The sequence below is a fragment of the Thunnus albacares genome, chromosome 23 (genome assembly GCF_914725855.1).
Source record: "Thunnus albacares chromosome 23, fThuAlb1.1, whole genome shotgun sequence".
In the NCBI taxonomy this organism is placed as follows: Eukaryota; Metazoa; Chordata; class Actinopteri; order Scombriformes; family Scombridae; genus Thunnus; species Thunnus albacares.
In genome coordinates, this window is record NC_058128.1 from 603,522 (window position 1) to 621,901 (window position 18,380).

The following is an 18,380-nucleotide window of genomic DNA, read 5'->3' on the forward strand; positions in this document are numbered from 1 at the left end:
ATATAAGGCCTATAACAGACATGAGATAGCAGAATACAGCAGTTGTGTTGTTTAGTGGGTCTGTGCAGCCATGTTTGCTTTTGCTGTATTTAGATTTTTTTAAATTTATTTTTATTATTTTATATTTATTATTAATGTATTTATTATTGTATAATTACTCCTTGTACTATAATAACAGGTGATCAGTTGTACTTGTGAACTATAATAATAGCAATAAACTTTATTTATACAGAACTTTTCAGAACAAATGATTCAAAGCTTCACATGGAAGTAAAAACAAGATGAATGTCAAAGTAAAGACGATAAACAGTAAATATGTCACATCCACAGAAACACACACGCATGTTTTAACTCATTACATCACACCCAAACACACGTAACACTGGATCTTTAGAAGAATCAGACACCTCTGTGTTAAACTCTCTGCATTCTGTACATTTATGTAAGTTTATTTACTCTATTTTGACACTTTTCTTTTTTTAAATTGAGACTGAAATTTAAAACAGTTCATTTTATTTTTTATACTTGTTTTCATCTGTGAACAACAGGAGCTTCTCTGAGCTGATTGAGTTTCACAGTCAAATCATTTTTCCAGTCATTTGTCTTTTATTGAGCGTATGTATGACTTTATATCTTTATTATTGTTTCTGGGGTTTTGTGTATCTCCATAATTCTTTAAGTTTATTTCCTAATAATATTTTCAGTTTGTTGCTTTTGTGTTCAGTTTTCTGCACAATGTTTCTGCATCTTTGTCATCTCATCTGGCTTGAAGATGGTTGAACTCTGTGGTTTATAGTCACACTGAGAGGAGGAACAAACACACTCCTGAGTCAGTTTGATATGTAATAAAGAAGAATATTGTAAAGGAGCATTTCACAGTGTTGTGTGTCTCTGAGAGAAACTTTATGAGAATATCTTGCTTAAAAACTCGTTTTTTAAAAGCTTTATAAACATTCAGGATTTTGGAGGCTCTGACAGCAAAAGCCTGATCCATCAGACCTGAGAACTAGTTCAGATGCAGAAGCTTTAAAAGTAAGTTAAAAAAGTTTAAAATCAAGTCTCATGTAGAGGAAGCCCGGGCACTGATGCATGATAGCCATGTAATAGAGTTTGTATTATGTGTCTACATACTTTTGGCCGTATAGTATATGTTGCCAGTATAATGTGTCCATATACTTTTGGCCACATGTGTCTGCAGAGGCCTCCATGTGTCCGTGTGTTTCCTCTGTATTGACCCCGCGGCTGTGCGGCTGGAGGCGGACACATTCCTCTGTCCTCCCCGGGGACTGACGGAGGGAGGAGGGAAGCTGCTGCTGCTGCTGCCGCATTTAATTAGAGCAGAAGAAGAAGCGGCAGGACGGACCGGGACAGCGCACCGCCCCCCCCACCTCCCACCCCTCCCCTCCCACCCCCTAACTGCTCCGGGCTCCGGCTACAACAGCAGCAGCTCCCCGGACTCCAGCTCGCCTGTTTGGATCAGACTTTAACGCACCAGACGGAAAGTTTACGCGTGAAAGTGAGATTGTCGCGCGTGTTGAGGAGGAGTTGAAGCGGAGCGGCGCGTGTTTGTGCACTTTTTGGGTTTTGAGTTTGTGTTTTTTCCGGTTTGGAGTTTCGGTTTGAAGCTTTTGGATCACACAACCACGCTTCACGAGTGGAAAATGCGGGATTTTACGCGTATATCCGCGTAAAGAGTATTTATAGGCCGGTCCGAGCTGCGGGTGTCGCTGCTAAGTGAGTGATGATTGATTTGGAAACGTCAGCGCCGCCGCACACTCCATCATCCCGGCGGGCTGAGGGGAAGTAAGAAACCACCTGTTGTGGATGTTTCCTGGAGCTTCTCACGGATCAACACACGGAGGGTATGCGGCTTTTACGCACGGAGCAGACGCAGTTTCTGAGAAGAGGCTCCTGTCTAATGAGTGATAATCTCCGCAGCGCCGTGCAGCTCCGGCCTGTTTGTTTGCAGTGAGCATGTTGCCATGGTGCCCCGGGCTCAGATGAGGAGGACGGCGGAGCTGCGGTCGGGATGGCACGGGAGGACGCGGTGAGGTGTCTGCGCTGTCTGCTGTACGCGCTCAACTTACTGTTCTGGGTGAGAAGCAGCTGCTCACATCAACACTGACATCAGTAACACGCAGAGTTACTGTCACACCACAGCTCACCGGATCATCACAGCTTTATTGATCAGTCATCGATCAGGAACTAAAGGAAACAAAAGAATTCTCAGTGGTTTCTGCGCGTTACTAGAGCAACGATTAGTCGATTAATCAGTTAGTTGATCAAGTGTTTGATCATTTAATGACGCAAAACTGCTAAAATCAGATGTTTCCAGCTGCTAACATGTGAGACTTTCTTTCTTTTCTTGGTCTGACAGGAAACTGAATGTCTGCTTGGACGAAATAAGACATCTGAAATAAGCACCACAGAACTGCACATTATCACATTAGTGAAACATTTCACATGTTAAAATGTCACATTTATGATCATGTGATTTTCAAACATTTAACATGTAAAACATAAGATATTGTTTCATAATATTACATGTGGAAACATGCAGGGACATGTAGTAAACCACACATGAAACACATGTTCACATGTTTACATATGTGATGAACCATCATGATGCAGATTTATTTCGTTATTAAGACATAACTGGATTAATATAGTTGTTGCATTAATCTGGAAGCAGCATTTGATTGTTGCAGCTGATGTTTATGTACTTTATACACTGTTGGGTCGGTTCATTTAGGAAATACGAGTGATTAGTTTCTGTACGTTAAAGTAAAGTTAAATAAGACCAACTCTTCCTCTGTGGTTGTTTTTGATCACCTCACTGATGACTGAACAGAAAGACTTAAAGTTTAAATTTAAGTTTTCAGGCTTAAGTTAAAGTCTGCAGTTTAGGTTTGCAGTAAAAGTCAAAGGTAAAGTTTAGAGAGAAAGTTACAGTAAAGTAGAGAAAGTAGAAGTTAACATTTAAAGTAAAAGTAGAAGTTAACATTTAAAGTTAAAGTAGAAGATAACAGTTAAAGTTAAAGTAGAAGTTAACATTTAAAGTTGTAGTAGAAGTTAACAGTTAAAGTTAAAGTAGAAGTTAACAGTTAAAGTTATAGTAGAAGTTAACAGTTAAAGTAGAAGTTAACAGTTAAAGTAGAAGTTAACAGTTAAAGTTATAGTAGAAGTTAACAGTTAAAGTAGAAGTTAACAGTTAAAGTAGAAGTTAACAGTTAAAGTTAAAGTAGAAGTTAACAGTTAAAGTTATAGTAGAAGTTAACATTTAAAGTAGAAGTTAACAAAGTAGAAGTTAACAGTTAAAGTTAAAGTAGAAGTTAACATTTAAAGTTATAGTAGAAGTTAACAGTTAAAGTAGAAGTTAACAGTTAAAGTAGAAGTTAACAGTTAAAGTTATAGTAGAAGTTAACAGTTAAAGTAGAAGTTAACATTTAAAGTTATAGTAGAAGTTAACAGTTAAAGTTAAAGTAGAAGTTAACAGTTAAAGTTATAGTAGAAGATAACATTTAAAGTTATAGTAGAAGTTAACAGTTAAAGTAGAAGTTAACAGTTAAAGTTATAGTAGAAGTTAACAGTTAAAGTAGAAGTTAACAGTTAAAGTAGAAGTTAACAGTTAAAGTTATAGTAGAAGTTAACAGTTAAAGTAGAAGTTAACAGTTAAAGTTAAAGTAGAAGTTAACAGTTAAAGTTATAGTAGAAGTTAACAGTTAAAGTAGAAGTTAACAGTTAAAGTAGAAGTTAACAGTTAAAGTTATAGTAGAAGTTAACAGTTAAAGTAGAAGTTAACAGTTAAAGTTATAATAGAAGTTAACATTTAAAGTTATAGTAGAAGTTAACAGTTAAAGTAGAAGTTAACATTTAAAGTTATAGTAGAAGTTAACAGTTAAAGTAGAAGTTAACATTTAAAGTTAAAGTAGAAGTTAACAGTTAAAGTAGAAGTTAACATTTAAAGTTAAAGTAGAAGTTAACAGTTAAAGTAGAAGTTAACAGTTAAAGTTAAAGTAGAAGTTAACAGTTAAAGTAGAAGTTAACAGTTAAAGTTAAAGTAGAAGTTAACAGTTAAAGTAGAAGTTAACAGTTAAAGTTAAAGTAGAAGTTAACAGTTAAAGTTAAAGTAGAAGTTAACAGTTAAAGTAGAAGTTAACATTTAAAGTTAAAGTAGAAGTTAACAGTTAAAGTAGAAGTTAACAGTTAAAGTTAAAGTAGAAGTTAACATTTAAAGTAAAAGTAGAAGTTAACAGTTAAAGTAGAAGTTAACATTTAAAGTTAAAGTAGAAGTTAACAGTTAAAGTAGAAGTTAACATTTAAAGTTAAAGTAGAAGTTAACAGTTAAAGTTATAGTAGAAGTTAACAGTTAAAGTAGAAGTTAACAGTTAAAGTAGAAGTTAACAGTTAAAGTTATAGTAGAAGTTAACAGTTAAAGTTAAAGTAGAAGTTAACAGTTAAAGTTATAGTAGAAGTTAACAGTTAAAGTAGAAGTTAACATTTAAAGTTATAGTAGAAGTTAACAGTTAAAGTAGAAGTTAACATTTAAAGTTAAAGTAGAAGTTAACAGTTAAAGTAGAAGTTAACATTTAAAGTTAAAGTAGAAGTTAACAGTTAAAGTAGAAGTTAACAGTTAAAGTTAAAGTAGAAGTTAACAGTTAAAGTAGAAGTTAACAGTTAAAGTTAAAGTAGAAGTTAACAGTTAAAGTAGAAGTTAACAGTTAAAGTTAAAGTAGAAGTTAACAGTTAAAGTTAAAGTAGAAGTTAACAGTTAAAGTAGAAGTTAACATTTAAAGTTAAAGTAGAAGTTAACAGTTAAAGTAGAAGTTAACAGTTAAAGTTAAAGTAGAAGTTAACATTTAAAGTAAAAGTAGAAGTTAACAGTTAAAGTAGAAGTTAACATTTAAAGTTAAAGTAGAAGTTAACAGTTAAAGTAGAAGTTAACAGTTAAAGTAGAAGTTAACATTTAAAGTTAAAGTAGAAGTTAACAGTTAAAGTTAAAGTAGAAGTTAACATTTAAAGTAAAAGTAGAAGTTAACAGTTAAAGTAGAAGTTAACAGTTAAAGTAGAAGTTAACATTTAAAGTTAAAGTAGAAGTTAATAGTTAAAGTAGAAGTTAACATTTAAAGTAGAAGTTAACAGTGAAAGTTAAAGTAGAAGTTAACAGTTAAAGTAGAAGTTAACATTTAAAGTAAAAGTAGAAGTTAACATTTAAAGTAAAAGTAGAAGTTAACATTTAAAGTTAAAGTAGAAGTTAACAGTGAAAGTTAAAGTAGAAGTTAACATTTAAAGTTAAAGTAGAAGTTAACAGTTAAAGTAGAAGTTAACATTTAAAGTAAAAGTAGAAGTTAACATTTAAAGTAAAAGTAGAAGTTAACATTTAAAGTAAAAGTAGAAGTTAACATTTAAAGTTAAAGTAGAAGTTAACAGTGAAAGTTAAAGTAGAAGTTAACAGTTAAAGTAGAAGTTAACAGTTAAAGTTAAAGTAGAAGTTAACAGTTAAAGTAGAAGTTAACAGTGAAAGTAGAAGTTAACAGTGAAAGTTATAGTAGAAGTTAACAGTGAAAGTAGAAGTTAACAGTGAAAGTAGAAGTTAACAGTGAAAGTTAAAGTAGAAGTTAACAGTGAAAGTAGAAGTTAACAGTTAAAGTTATAGTAGAAGTTAACAGTGAAAGTTAAAGTAGAAGTTAACAGTGAAAGTTAAAGTAGAAGTTAACAGTGAAAGTAGAAGTTAACAGTTAAAGTTAAAGTAGAAGTTAACAGTGAAAGTAGAAGTTAACAGTTAAAGTTATAGTAGAAGTTAACAGTGAAAGTTAAAGTAGAAGTTAACAGTGAAAGTAGAAGTTAACAGTTAAAGTTATAGTAGAAGTTAACAGTGAAAGTAGAAGTTAACAGTGAAAGTTAAAGTAGAAGTTAACAGTGAAAGTAGAAGTTAACAGTTAAAGTTATAGTAGAAGTTAACAGTGAAAGTTAAAGTAGAAGTTAACAGTGAAAGTAGAAGTTAACAGTGAAAGTAGAAGTTAACAGTGAAAGTTAAAGTAGAAGTTAACAGTGAAAGTAGAAGTTAACAGTGAAAGTTAAAGTAGAAGTTAACAGTGAAAGTAGAAGTTAATAGTGAAAGTAGAAGTTAACAGTGAAAGTTAAAGTAGAAGTTAACAGTGAAAGTAGAAGTTAACAGTGAAAGTTAAAGTAGAAGTTAACAGTGAAAGTAGAAGTTAATAGTGAAAGTAGAAGTTAACAGTGACAGTTAAAGTTGAAGTTAACAGTTAAAGTAGAAGTTAACAGTGACAGTGAAAGTAGAAGTTAACAGTGAAAGTTAAAGTAGAAGTTAACAGTGAAAGTAGAAGTTAACAGTTAAAGTAGAAGTTAACAGTGAAAGTTAAAGTAGAAGTTAACAGTTAAAGTAGAAGTTAACAGTTAAAGTTAAAGTAGAAGTTAACAGTGAAAGTTAAAGTAGAAGTTAACAGTGAAAGTAGAAGTTAACAGTTAAAGTAGAAGTTAACAGTGAAAGTTAAAGTAGAAGTTAACAGTGAAAGTAGAAGTTAACAGTGAAAGTTAAAGTAGAAGTTAACAGTGAAAGTTAAAGTAGAAGTTAACAGTGAAAGTAGAAGTTAACAGTTAAAGTAGAAGTTAACAGTGAAAGTTAAAGTAGAAGTTAACATTTAAAGTAGAAGTTAACAGTTAAAGTAGAAGTTAACAGTTAAAGTAGAAGTTAACAGTGAAAGTTAAAGTAGAAGTTAACAGTGAAAGTTAAAGTAGAAGTTAACAGTGAAAGTAGAAGTTAACAGTTAAAGTAGAAGTTAACAGTTAAAGTAGAAGTTAACAGTGAAAGTAGAAGTTAACAGTGAAAGTTAAAGTAGAAGTTAACATTTAAAGTAGAAGTTAACAGTTAAAGTAGAAGTTAACAGTTAAAGTAGAAGTTAACAGTGAAAGTTAAAGTAGAAGTTAACAGTGAAAGTAGAAGTTAACAGTTAAAGTAGAAGTTAACAGTGAAAGTTAAAGTAGAAGTTAACAGTGAAAGTAGAAGTTAACAGTTAAAGTAGAAGTTAACAGTTAAAGTTAAAGTAGAAGTTAACATTTAAAGTAGAAGTTAACATTTAAAGTAAAAGTAGAAGTTAACAGTTAAAGTAGAAGTTAACAGTCAAAGTAGAAGTTAACAGTGAAAGTTAAAGTAGAAGTTAACAGTTAAAGTAGAAGTTAACATTTAAAGTTAAAGTAGAAGTTAACAGTTAAAGTAGAAGTTAACAGTCAAAGTAGAAGTTAACATTTAAAGTTAAAGTAGAAGTTAACAGTGAAAGTAGAAGTTAACAGTTAAAGTAGAAGTTAACATTTAAAGTTAAAGTAGAAGTTAACAGTTAAAGTAGAAGTTAACAGTCAAAGTAGAAGTTAACATTTAAAGTTAAAGTAGAAGTTAACAGTGAAAGTAGAAGTTAACAGTTAAAGTAGAAGTTAACAGTCAAAGTAGAAGTTAACAGTGAAAGTTAAAGTAGAAGTTAACAGTCAAAGTAGAAGTTAACATTTAAAGTTAAAGTAGAAGTTAACAGTGAAAGTAGAAGTTAACAGTTAAAGTAGAAGTTAACAGTGAAAGTTAAAGTAGAAGTTAACAGTTAAAGTAGAAGTTAACAGTTAAAGTAGAAGTTAACAGTGAAAGTTAAAGTAGAAGTTAACATTTAAAGTAGAAGTTAACAGTTAAAGTTAAAGTAGAAGTTAACAGTTAAAGTAGAAGTTAACAGTTAAAGTAGAAGTTAACAGTGAAAGTTAAAGTAGAAGTTAACATTTAAAGTTAAAGTAGAAGTTAACATTTAAAGTAAAAGTAGAAGTTAACAGTTAAAGTAGAAGTTAACAGTCAAAGTAGAAGTTAACAGTGAAAGTTAAAGTAGAAGTTAACAGTTAAAGTAGAAGTTAACATTTAAAGTTAAAGTAGAAGTTAACAGTTAAAGTAGAAGTTAACATTTAAAGTTAAAGTAGAAGTTAATAGTTAAAGTAGAAGTTAACATTTAAAGTTAAAGTAGAAGTTAACAGTTAAAGTAGAAGTTAACAGTTAAAGTAGAAGTTAACAGTTAAAGTTAAAGTAGAAGTTAACATTTAAAGTTAAAGTAGAAGTTAACAGTTAAAGTTAAAGTAGAAGTTAACAGTTAAAGTTAAAGTAGAAGTTAACAGTTAAAGTTAAAGTAGAAGATAACAGTTAAAGTTAAAGTAGGCCACCGTCCGTGTGTGAGAGCAGGTTTCACATTCTGAGATGTTATTTGCGGGCAGCAGAAACTGATCCATGTGTGTTTATTTCTGTGTGTTTATTTCTGTGTGTTTCTCTGTGTGTGTCCAGCTGATGTCAGCATGTGTCCTGGGAGTGGCAGCGTGGATCAGAGACCCCCTGAACACCGTCCTGACCCTGACAGCCCACACCAGGTGAGTCTCAGACAGTCAGGTAACTCCAGAGGGTTTTACAGATCAATTAGCTGATCAGACATCCCCCTGTATGCTCTATCTAGATATATATGTATGATTTTATATTTTATATATAAGACCTCAGGTACTCAGAAACATATTTTGCAGTGTAACACGGAGAAAAGACTCCTGCTGATGTAAACTCAGCTCGTCTCTCTGCAGACAGACTCGTCCATGTTGCAGGAGATGATTCAAACTGTCACATTCCTGCAGACTTGGCTCAGTGTGTGAGCTGCTGGATTCATAACAGCGGGGGAGCGCAGACACAAATAAATTAATAAATAAATGAAAACTCTTCCAGCAGCTCAGAGAGTCGCTGTGTTTGTGTGTTTCTCTGCAGGCTGGAGGAAGCAGCTGTCCTCACATATTCTCCAGCTGTCCATCCCGTCATCATCGCTGTGTGCTGTTTTCTCATCATCGTGGCCATGGTGGGATACTGCGGCACGCTCAAATGTAACCTGCTGCTGCTGTCCTGGGTACGTTTCCTCTGTGTTACTGTTTATATCATTCATTATCATTAATGATTCACAATCACTTCATTCAGTCAAACACATTTATCAATCAGTCTATAAAGAGTTAATACATGTTTATAACTCACTATAATGTATTAATAATCAGATATAAAGAGTTAATACATGTTAATAACTCACTATAATGTATAAATAATCAGATATAAAGAGTTAATACATGTTAATAACTCACTATAACGTATTAATAATCAGATATAAAGAGTTAATACATGTTAATAACTCACTATAACGTATAAATAATCAGATATAAAGAGTTAATACATGTTAATAACTCACTATAATGTATAAATAATCAGATATAAAGAGTTAATACATGTTAATAACTCACTATAATGTATAAATAATCAGATATAAAGAGTTAATACATGTTAATAACTCACTATAACGTATAAATAATCAGATATAAAGAGTTAATACATGTTAATAACTCACTATAATGTATAAATAATCAGATATAGAGTTAATAAATGTTAATAACTCACTGTTATGTATTAATAATCAGATATAAAGAGTTATTACATCACAGCAGATCTAAGTGTTTATTAATGTATTTGTTGACACCCAGAAGTCTTTGCTGCTGTATAAACAGAATCACAACATAGTAAAACACAGCTGTAATAATATAAAATGTGTGACATTAATAAACACTTTAAATGTCTTTATGTCTGCTTGTAACAACATTATAGTAAGTTATAAACTATTTGTTAATGTTTATATACTTATTATTAATGATAAATAAGGCCTAACATTCATTCTCTTTCTGATACAAATGATTACACAAATGTGGGAAATACGCTGTCCTGCAGTTACATTTGTGCATAAATTGAATTATGTGTAATATAAATAAACGTGCTGCTATATACACTCTCCTTTAGTTGCATATGTAGGTAGATTTATGTTATATGTCATACTATTTGAGTTTTTGGTTACATACGTAAATAAATTCACACACATTGGTTCTATGAGAGTCCTTAAGTTGCAGTTACATACGTACGAAAATGCATGATACACACAATAATGAACTTACGGTGTAATTCTCCTTCTGTTGCAGTTACATAAGTATGAACATTTATAATAAACACGCTGAGTTCTGGTTATTTTAGTGTGTTAATCCATGAGATACATCATACACACACATTTGTGTTATATACCATCCTGACTTATGTACATATTTGAGGTATACATCACAAATCTGTGATATACACTCTACTTTAGTTAAATACGCACCTGAATTTATGTAAGTTTTGCTTACGTACATCAAAAAAATTCACAACACACAAAGACACACAAATCTGTGATAAATGCTCTCCCTCAGTAGTGATAAAGCTTGTGCGTTTTGTTTTATACAAAGTACATACATGCTCTTCTCCAGTTCTTCTCTTTGTAGTTGCAGTTATGTAAACTTGCACATTCGTGATATACATGTAATGTATGTAAACACTCCGTAGTCATATCTGAGGTGAGTCGTATCTGTGTTGTGGTTAAAGTGTTGTGGTTACTTAAATTTGTGTCACAACAAAAAACAACAACACACATTTGCAATATACATACATTGTATTTAGTTGTAGGGATGACATCAGAACACAGTGCTTTATAAATAATAATAATAATAATAATAATAATAATAATAATTATAACCCTCATTATCATTAAAATATGCCCTTTTATGAATTTACATGTTAAACATTTTATGGTAATATTTTAGTTATATTTTGATCCAACTGACTCAGTTGTGCAGATCAGATCTCAGGTTAACACAGGTGGAGATGAGGCTCTGGTCGGGGGGGGGATCTGATCCAGATCACCTGTCTGCTGTCACCTGAGGGGGCGGGGCCAGGTGTCCGGTGTCTCTATTGTCCTTCAGTGGAGATAAGATTGTCCCTTCAGGCTGTTTCTGAAAGACGAGACGTTGGGACAGAGAGCAGCTTCAGGCTGCTGAACGGACTCCCAGCAGAGACAGGAAGTGCCCCCCCCCACCCCCCCTCCACACACACACACACACACACACACACACACACACACACACACAGAGCGACCCCCAACACACCTGGGAGATGACATCACAATAGAGCCGAGCGCTCCACCTCATCCTGTACAGACTGAGAGAAGAAATAGTTGAAGACGTGACCTTTGATCAGAGCTGCAACTAACGATTATTTTGATTATTGATTAATCCGTCGATTATTTTCTCAATAACTGATTGATGATTAATGTTAATCAGTGTTTCCCAAAGATGACGTCATCAAATGTCTTGTTTTGTCCACAAATATATTCAGTTTAGTGTCGTAGAGACGAAAGAAACCAGGACATATTCACATCTAAGAAGCTGGAATCAGAAAATTTGGACTTTTTCTTCTTTAAAAAATGACTCAAAACAATTAATTGATTATCAAAATAGTGGGTGATTCATTTAATAGCAACTAATCAGTTAATTGACTAATTGTTGCAGCTCTGCTTTTTATAGATGAAATGATTAATCAGCAGGAGGATCAATAATGACAGTAATGGTTAGTTGGATGTGTGTGTGCAGATCATGTTAACGTAAAGACGCTGCAGCCTGTTAACACGTCGCTCTCATGTCTGAATATTTTATATAAAATAATAACAAACTAGTTTGATAATCAGTTCATTGTTTTTGAAGCAAATATTCTCTAATTTATATTATTTTATATTATTGTCAGCGAAAAATGAGAATATGTGACGTTGAGTAGTTTGAAACTTTAACGTAAATTTTTCAGTATTTTATGACATTTTAAAGAAAAAAACAATGAATAGAGAAAATAATAAATCAGAAGATGAACTGATAATGATTCAACACGTTTCACTCGTTTATTATCAATCAATCAGTTGAATAAACTCACGTCTGTCCAACGATTAGTCAATAAATTTACCAGAATATTAATCAGCAACTGTTTTAATAGTCGTTTAAGTCATTTTTTAGGCAAAAATTCTCTGAATCTCTTAGGACACAGTGAAAATGTCGACATTTTTCAATATTTTCTGATATTTTATAGATGAAACAATGAAACAATCAATTAAAAAGTAATGAGAATATGAATCTATAATGACAGTGATGGTTAGTTCACTATCTTCCCTCAAACAGTCTCAGTAATAACTGTGTGCTTGTTGGTTCAGACTGGTTCAGCTGCTCAACATGTTCAACAACGCAGCAACGTTGACGTTCATCACGCCTGACCTTTCACCCTGAGAGCTGCTGTTCTCCTCCGTCATCGGTTAAAGACTGAAACTATCAGATATTTCAGGTGTGAGCTGAACTCTGCAGCTGCAGCTGGTCTGAAACAAGAAAGACGCTTTTTATTTTCTCACCTGCAGGTTTCTCCTCCGACAGTGTTTATATGAAAGAGGTCAAAAGTTCATCCTCCCACACGCCTGACAGGGAGGGTTTGTATGATGTGTGTGCAGAGAGTCTGCTCATATTTACACTCCGCAAACACTCACACATTCATCTTCACTGTTTGTAATTCATTTCAGATGCCTGATGTCTCTGTCGTCTAACGCTGAGCAACAAATACCTGAAAACACCTCGAATAATTAGAGTCCGTCCACTTCACGCCGGATTCATGTGTAAACGCATCTTTCTCTCACTTTTCAGCCTCTATTCAGACACTTTTTACCCCAAAAATGGAGGTTTTCCAGCTCTGTGTTATGTCAATACAGCTGAATACACAGTATTAACCAGATTAATGTTGATTTAGTCACAATTATAAAATGATGGGCTGTAATGAAATTTCATACTCGTTCTCGACAACAGAAACAATAAAATAACAAATCAATTTAACTCGAAAACTGTCCGGCTTTACTGTTCTGGTTCACTCTCAGTGTCTCGTAGCATCGTTTTTACCTGCTAACAGTTAGCTTACCTGCAGCTACAGAGCCTGATATTTCCCCCTAAAAGAGAGAGAATATTGGACGGAAACACGACTCCACATGAATGATAATGTTGCTCTGTAAATAATGTCAACTAACTAACATGTCAACTTAAAGCTGATGATTCCATTTCGGAGACTTTCTACTTTCTCTTTGACTTCATGTCTTCATGTCTTCATGTCTGCGTCGTCTCTGTTGTGTTTCAGTACTTCGGCAGTCTGCTGGTGATCTTCTGTGTGGAGCTGGCGAGCGCCGTCTGGACCTACGACCAGGTGACAAAACTCAACGCTTCATTTTTATCAACTGCAAAACACAAATGTAGAATATTTTTAAGATATTTTAATGTTTAGTTCAGTTTTTTTTTTTTTAGGATCTGAGTCTATAAAACAGAACAGCAACAAAAAGTAAAAACAAGAAATTATCAAATAATCGAGGCAACTTTTTTATCATAATTCTGACTTTTCTTTTTTCCAAAATCATGTTTTCTTATAAAATTACATCGTCTCTTCGGTGATTTTTAACTTATTCTTAAAATATGAAGACTTGTTTTCTCAAATAATTACAACTTTTTTCTGTGTATAAGAAAATAAAGCAGCTTTACATCATAATATTATAACTTCTTCATCAAAATGACCATTTTAACTGGTCATACAGTGACTTTTTCTCCTAAGATTACAGCTTTTATCTCATAATTAATTACATGCAATCTCATAAAACTATTTTACACATTTTTTTAAAGAAACATTTTTCTCATAAAATTGTGATTATTCTCAAAATCTCTGTTTTTTTTGTTCCTTATAATGTTTGTTTTCAGTTTTGTGAAGTTTGTGAATATTTGTGTCGACCACTGCACATGTGAAACGGACCAATCAGAGGAGAGCTGGCGAGCAGCTGCACACTCAGTTCTAAGAATAACCAGAAATGTGCGACACGTCCGGCTCGCTGCTGCTCGCAGCTCAGATCCAGTTTCACCGACCATGAAAACTCACAGCGACACGTCAGCGTCCAGATCAATCAGCTGACAGGAAATCACAACCGATAGTCTGATATCGATCATTACGCCGTAAAAAACATGTTTAATATCCTGTAAAATATTTTAATGTTATGATTTAATGAAATGATCAGATTTACTGATATTTCTCCACTAATGACGTCTCTATTAAAGGCAGAAAATACTCAAAACATATAAAAGAACAAAGAATTTAACAGCATGATGACATTTTTTATTTGTTTTCAGTTTCTTCATGATGAGAAACACAAACATAAAATGCACTGAAGGAACTTTAACTGCTGACCTTTTGACCTTTTCCCATCAACTAGTCCCAGGAAGTGAAGTCAGGACTTTAATGTAGAATTCAAACTCTACATGAAGCTGTGATAGACAGACGTCAAAGAGACTAAATACTGTGGCTGATATGATAATAATAATAATAATAATTTAATTAATATGACATAAAGACAAAGTGATCTCCAGATTTAAATGATTTACAGAATAAAGATAAAAATAAAGAGAGTAAAAGATATTTTAGTGCTTCAGTGTCGAGCAGCTGTGTGTGTTCTTCACCTGGCTGCCTGCAGGGGGTTGTGGGTAATGTAGTGAATGTGTCTTATCAGCAGGATGCTTATCTCACTGCACCATTCCTCTCATGTATTGATTAAAATATCAATGGTTTGTGTGTGTGTGTGTGTGTGTGTGTGTGTGTGTGTGTGTGTGTGTGTGTGTGTGTTCAGCCCGCGGTGCAGCGCTCTGATATGATCAGCCTGAAGTCTCGGATGCCAAACTTCGGCCTGCAGCGTTACCAGTGGCTCACACACACCTGGAACACCTTCCAGACAGAGGTCAGAGGTCACACACACACACACACACACACACACATGCCCTGTGGTCATGTGACCTGCGTGCTGACTGACAGGTGTGTGTGTGTGTGTGTTTACCTGCCCGACAGTTTAAATGCTGCGGGGTGATCTACTTCACTGATTGGCTGGAGATGACAGAGATGGAGTGGCCACCTGACTCCTGCTGCTCCAATCAGTATCCAGGATGTGCTCGCCACGCCCACTACCACGACCTCAGCGACCTCCACCAAGAGGTGAGACACCGCTGTCTTCTTATTGGACGAGAGTCAGAGCTGCTTTTATCCAATCAGAGAGCTGAATCTACCCTGAAGGTCCTTTAAGTTTGGTGACGCTTTATTTTACAGCTCCTTTAATTTTACACTAATTTCCTGGAACATATTATATATAATAATAATATATCATTATATATAATATGTTATTATGAGATACCATCAGAATGAATTTATGTTCTTCTACAGGTGATTCAGTTGGACTTGGCGTCGCTCTGTAATGATCTCTGCTCTCTTTGTTGTTTTGCATGTGTGAACTTGTAAAGAGCAGAAGAAGAACCTGGTTACCTAAATACACACACCTGTGGAAACCAGGTTTCACATTAACAGTTTAGAGATGGAGGAAGCTGATGCAGCGTCAGAGTCTTGCTGCTCTGGTTTTGTGTGTCTGTGTGTAATTACTGTGTGTGGATCGAGTGATTCTACTGTTACCTGACAACAAAGCAACACCTGGATACCCGATACACATGATCAGCTCTTTCATTTTCAGTCATTTAGACAAATTCAAACCAGCAACATGTTTATTAACTTGGTGTATTTCTGTCTCAGGGCTGCGGTCCAAAGATCTACAGTTTTATTCGTGGGACGAAGCAGCTGCAGGTGTTGCGTTTCCTGGGTGTGTCCATCGGCGTGGCTCAGATCCTGGCCATGGCGCTGACACTCACGCTGCTCTGGGCGCTTTATTATGGACGCAAATCCCCAGAGCTGGACTCAACGCCGCCGCCGCCGCCAGTAACAGACGACTCTGCCCCCCTCTCAGTGACTCACGGACCCTCGGCTGAAGCCTCAAAGTCAGGCTGCACCCGCACAAATAAAGGCTGGGCTAATCCGCCCAACATCACCACCAGCAACGCCGCCGCCGCCGCCAAGCTGGGCCAACACCAGTTTGAGATGGAGCGACTGTCGTAGCAAACGGCTTCAAGATTAAAGGAGAAATCTGGTTTGTTTTGGTAGTTTTAATGAGTTTCTATCAGTAATAACAACATTGAATACGGCAAGTTAATATCTGACATCTGAGAACACGGTGACGTCACTAAATAACCGTCAGACGTTAGAGATCTTTGTGGGTCCAGGTCCAGACTGGTGTGATCAGGTCCTGCTGTACAGCTGCAGGTTTCAGGTCTGTGTGTCGACGTGTCTGAAACTCTGTGTCCAGTTTATTTCAGACCAGTTCTGATGGTCTTGACTGTCCTCTGGTCTATTTTGGACCTGGTTTTCCTGCCTTTCAGACACACGATACGATATGACTTTGTCAGCTGACACTGAAATTCATTTAGCGTCTTTAGGCAGTTCAGAGTTTGACACACATCATATCCTCTGATTCAGATCTCAGTCAGCAGCTCGCTGGTTCAACAACAAGCAGAAACTTTCTGTTTAAAACATGTGAGGAGTCAGAAGAGACGCTGAGAGCAGACATGATCTCTTTAGGATCTGTTTTGCATCCAGATGGAACGTTGTTGTCTGATTCAGGTTTGTTATTCCGGTTAACTCACTTTGCGAAGGTGTCGGTTTGAAATGTAATAAACAGAAAGAATACTTTCAACTTGTCCCTTTTTAAATATGATTCTTTAGAACCATCGCTGTTGTCATGGCGATGCTTTGTGTCAGTCGTCACTTAAAGACTGAAGCTGTTTTTCTTTTGCATGTTAAGTTCAGGAAGGTTTTTCCGCAGGTTTGTTTGAGATAAAGTCCAAACAACAAACCAACAGGTTATCCTGATGACTGGGGGGTCAAACAGGAAGTAGAGCAGAGGAACAACATCAGTGTTCTCAGATCTCAGATGTTAACTCGGTGAGAATAATGTGATTGTTACTAGAACTGAAGGATAAAACTACCAGACTGAGAGCAGAGTCGGGATTAAGCAGAATAATCCTTTAATGAGATCACCGCAGATGTGAGGAAAACACATCAGGAACTCTGTGATGACAAAGGTACAAAGACAAAACAGGTTGTTAACGAACTCGGAGTGAATTCTGCAGGAACACGATGGATTCTGGTACTTTACTTCGTGGTACGTTGTGTTTCTTCACTGGACGAGAACATGAACTTCAGCACTAATGGAAACAACCACTCGTAGAGAGACAGACCCACGTCTTGATGTCTCTGAACTTTTTCAGTCAGACTTGAAATGAAACTTTCGAGGAGGTGCGTCAGGACCCACTGGAAGCAGAGCAGACGGTTTTATCAGAGTGTTATATTGTATATTAGAAACTGTGCATGGTTCTGAATATTTAATAATATTTGTCTCACAGTTATTGGAGCGTTTTCTCACTGGAATAAAAACTAAACATTAAAGCAGGATTACACTGATCTGTGGACGTTTGATTTACTGATCAAACTCTACCAGCCGGGTGGGTAATTGCTGTAGGTGGAGATCAACACGACTTACTGCATGTCAACAACTTTAATACAGAAAACAGACAACTGTATGTTAACCTTTAACACGCCCCCGTTTAGTGATGCTCGACATAAATAAAACACTTGTGATGAATGTGGACATTAGATCTTTCTCAAACTGCATTATTTGTCTGTACTTGTGTTCACGTCCATCTTAAACCAACAGTCAGTCATCAAATGAACATTAAAGCTGTGTTTCTTGCTGTAATCATTCCTCCTGTTCATACTGACCATTAGAAGATCCCTTCATAATGACCTTACAATGGAAGTGATGGAGGACAAAATCCACAGTCTGAAGCTAATATGAAGCTTCAGCGTCCAAATGAGTCAAATCAAGTAGATATCTTTCAACGTTACAGTCTTTTTAGTGCCAAAGTTCCTCTTTTTGTTACTATTCTTCCACCTGCAGCTCAACAGGGAAACACTGTCCGAGGAAACACAAAGAGGGAATTTGATGCTAAAAAGACTGTAAATGTGTCAGATATCCACTTGATATGACTAACTCAGACTGCTGAAGCTGAATAGAAGCTTCACACAGACTTTTAAATGACTGTGTGGACACACTGTGGATTTTATCCTCCATCACTTCCATTGAAAGCACATTTGAAGGATCTTTTAATATCCAGTATGAACAGGAGGAATGATTACAGACACCTGACTGCTGGTTTAACACACTGGGAACACTGGGAACACTGGGAACTGTCCTTTAAACGTCATCAGTCACAGGTCAAAGTCTGACTCCATGTCTTAGTCCACGTTAAGATAAAAACACACCAGAAGTCATCCAGAGACACTGAATTCATAACATGATTATTTCCCTTTCTGTAATTTTTGAAACGTTTCACGAATCAGAACAAACACTTCAGTACTTGCATGTACGACCCCTGTATGACCCCTGTATGACCCCTGTACGACCCCTGTATGACCTCAGCCACCATCTGCAACCTGAGTCACTTTTATGATTCTTTCAGATGAGAAATCATCTACTTAGACT

The 18,380-nt window shown here is 35.2% G+C and overlaps 1 protein-coding gene across 1 annotated transcript; it reads left to right on the forward strand.

The window, feature by feature from the left end:
• The first annotated feature begins 1,408 nt into the window (after positions 1–1,408).
• On the forward strand, positions 1,409–17,290 carry tspan12 (tetraspanin 12). The gene is made up of 8 exons (XM_044343924.1): positions 1,409–1,862; positions 1,939–2,095; positions 8,324–8,406; positions 8,786–8,921; positions 13,070–13,135; positions 14,595–14,702; positions 14,810–14,953; positions 15,539–17,290. The coding sequence occupies exons 2-8, from the start codon at positions 2,030–2,032 to the stop codon at positions 15,896–15,898; spliced, it is 963 nt and encodes a 320-aa protein (XP_044199859.1). The 5' UTR covers positions 1,409–1,862; positions 1,939–2,029; the 3' UTR covers positions 15,899–17,290.
• The last annotated feature ends 1,090 nt before the right edge of the window (positions 17,291–18,380 follow it).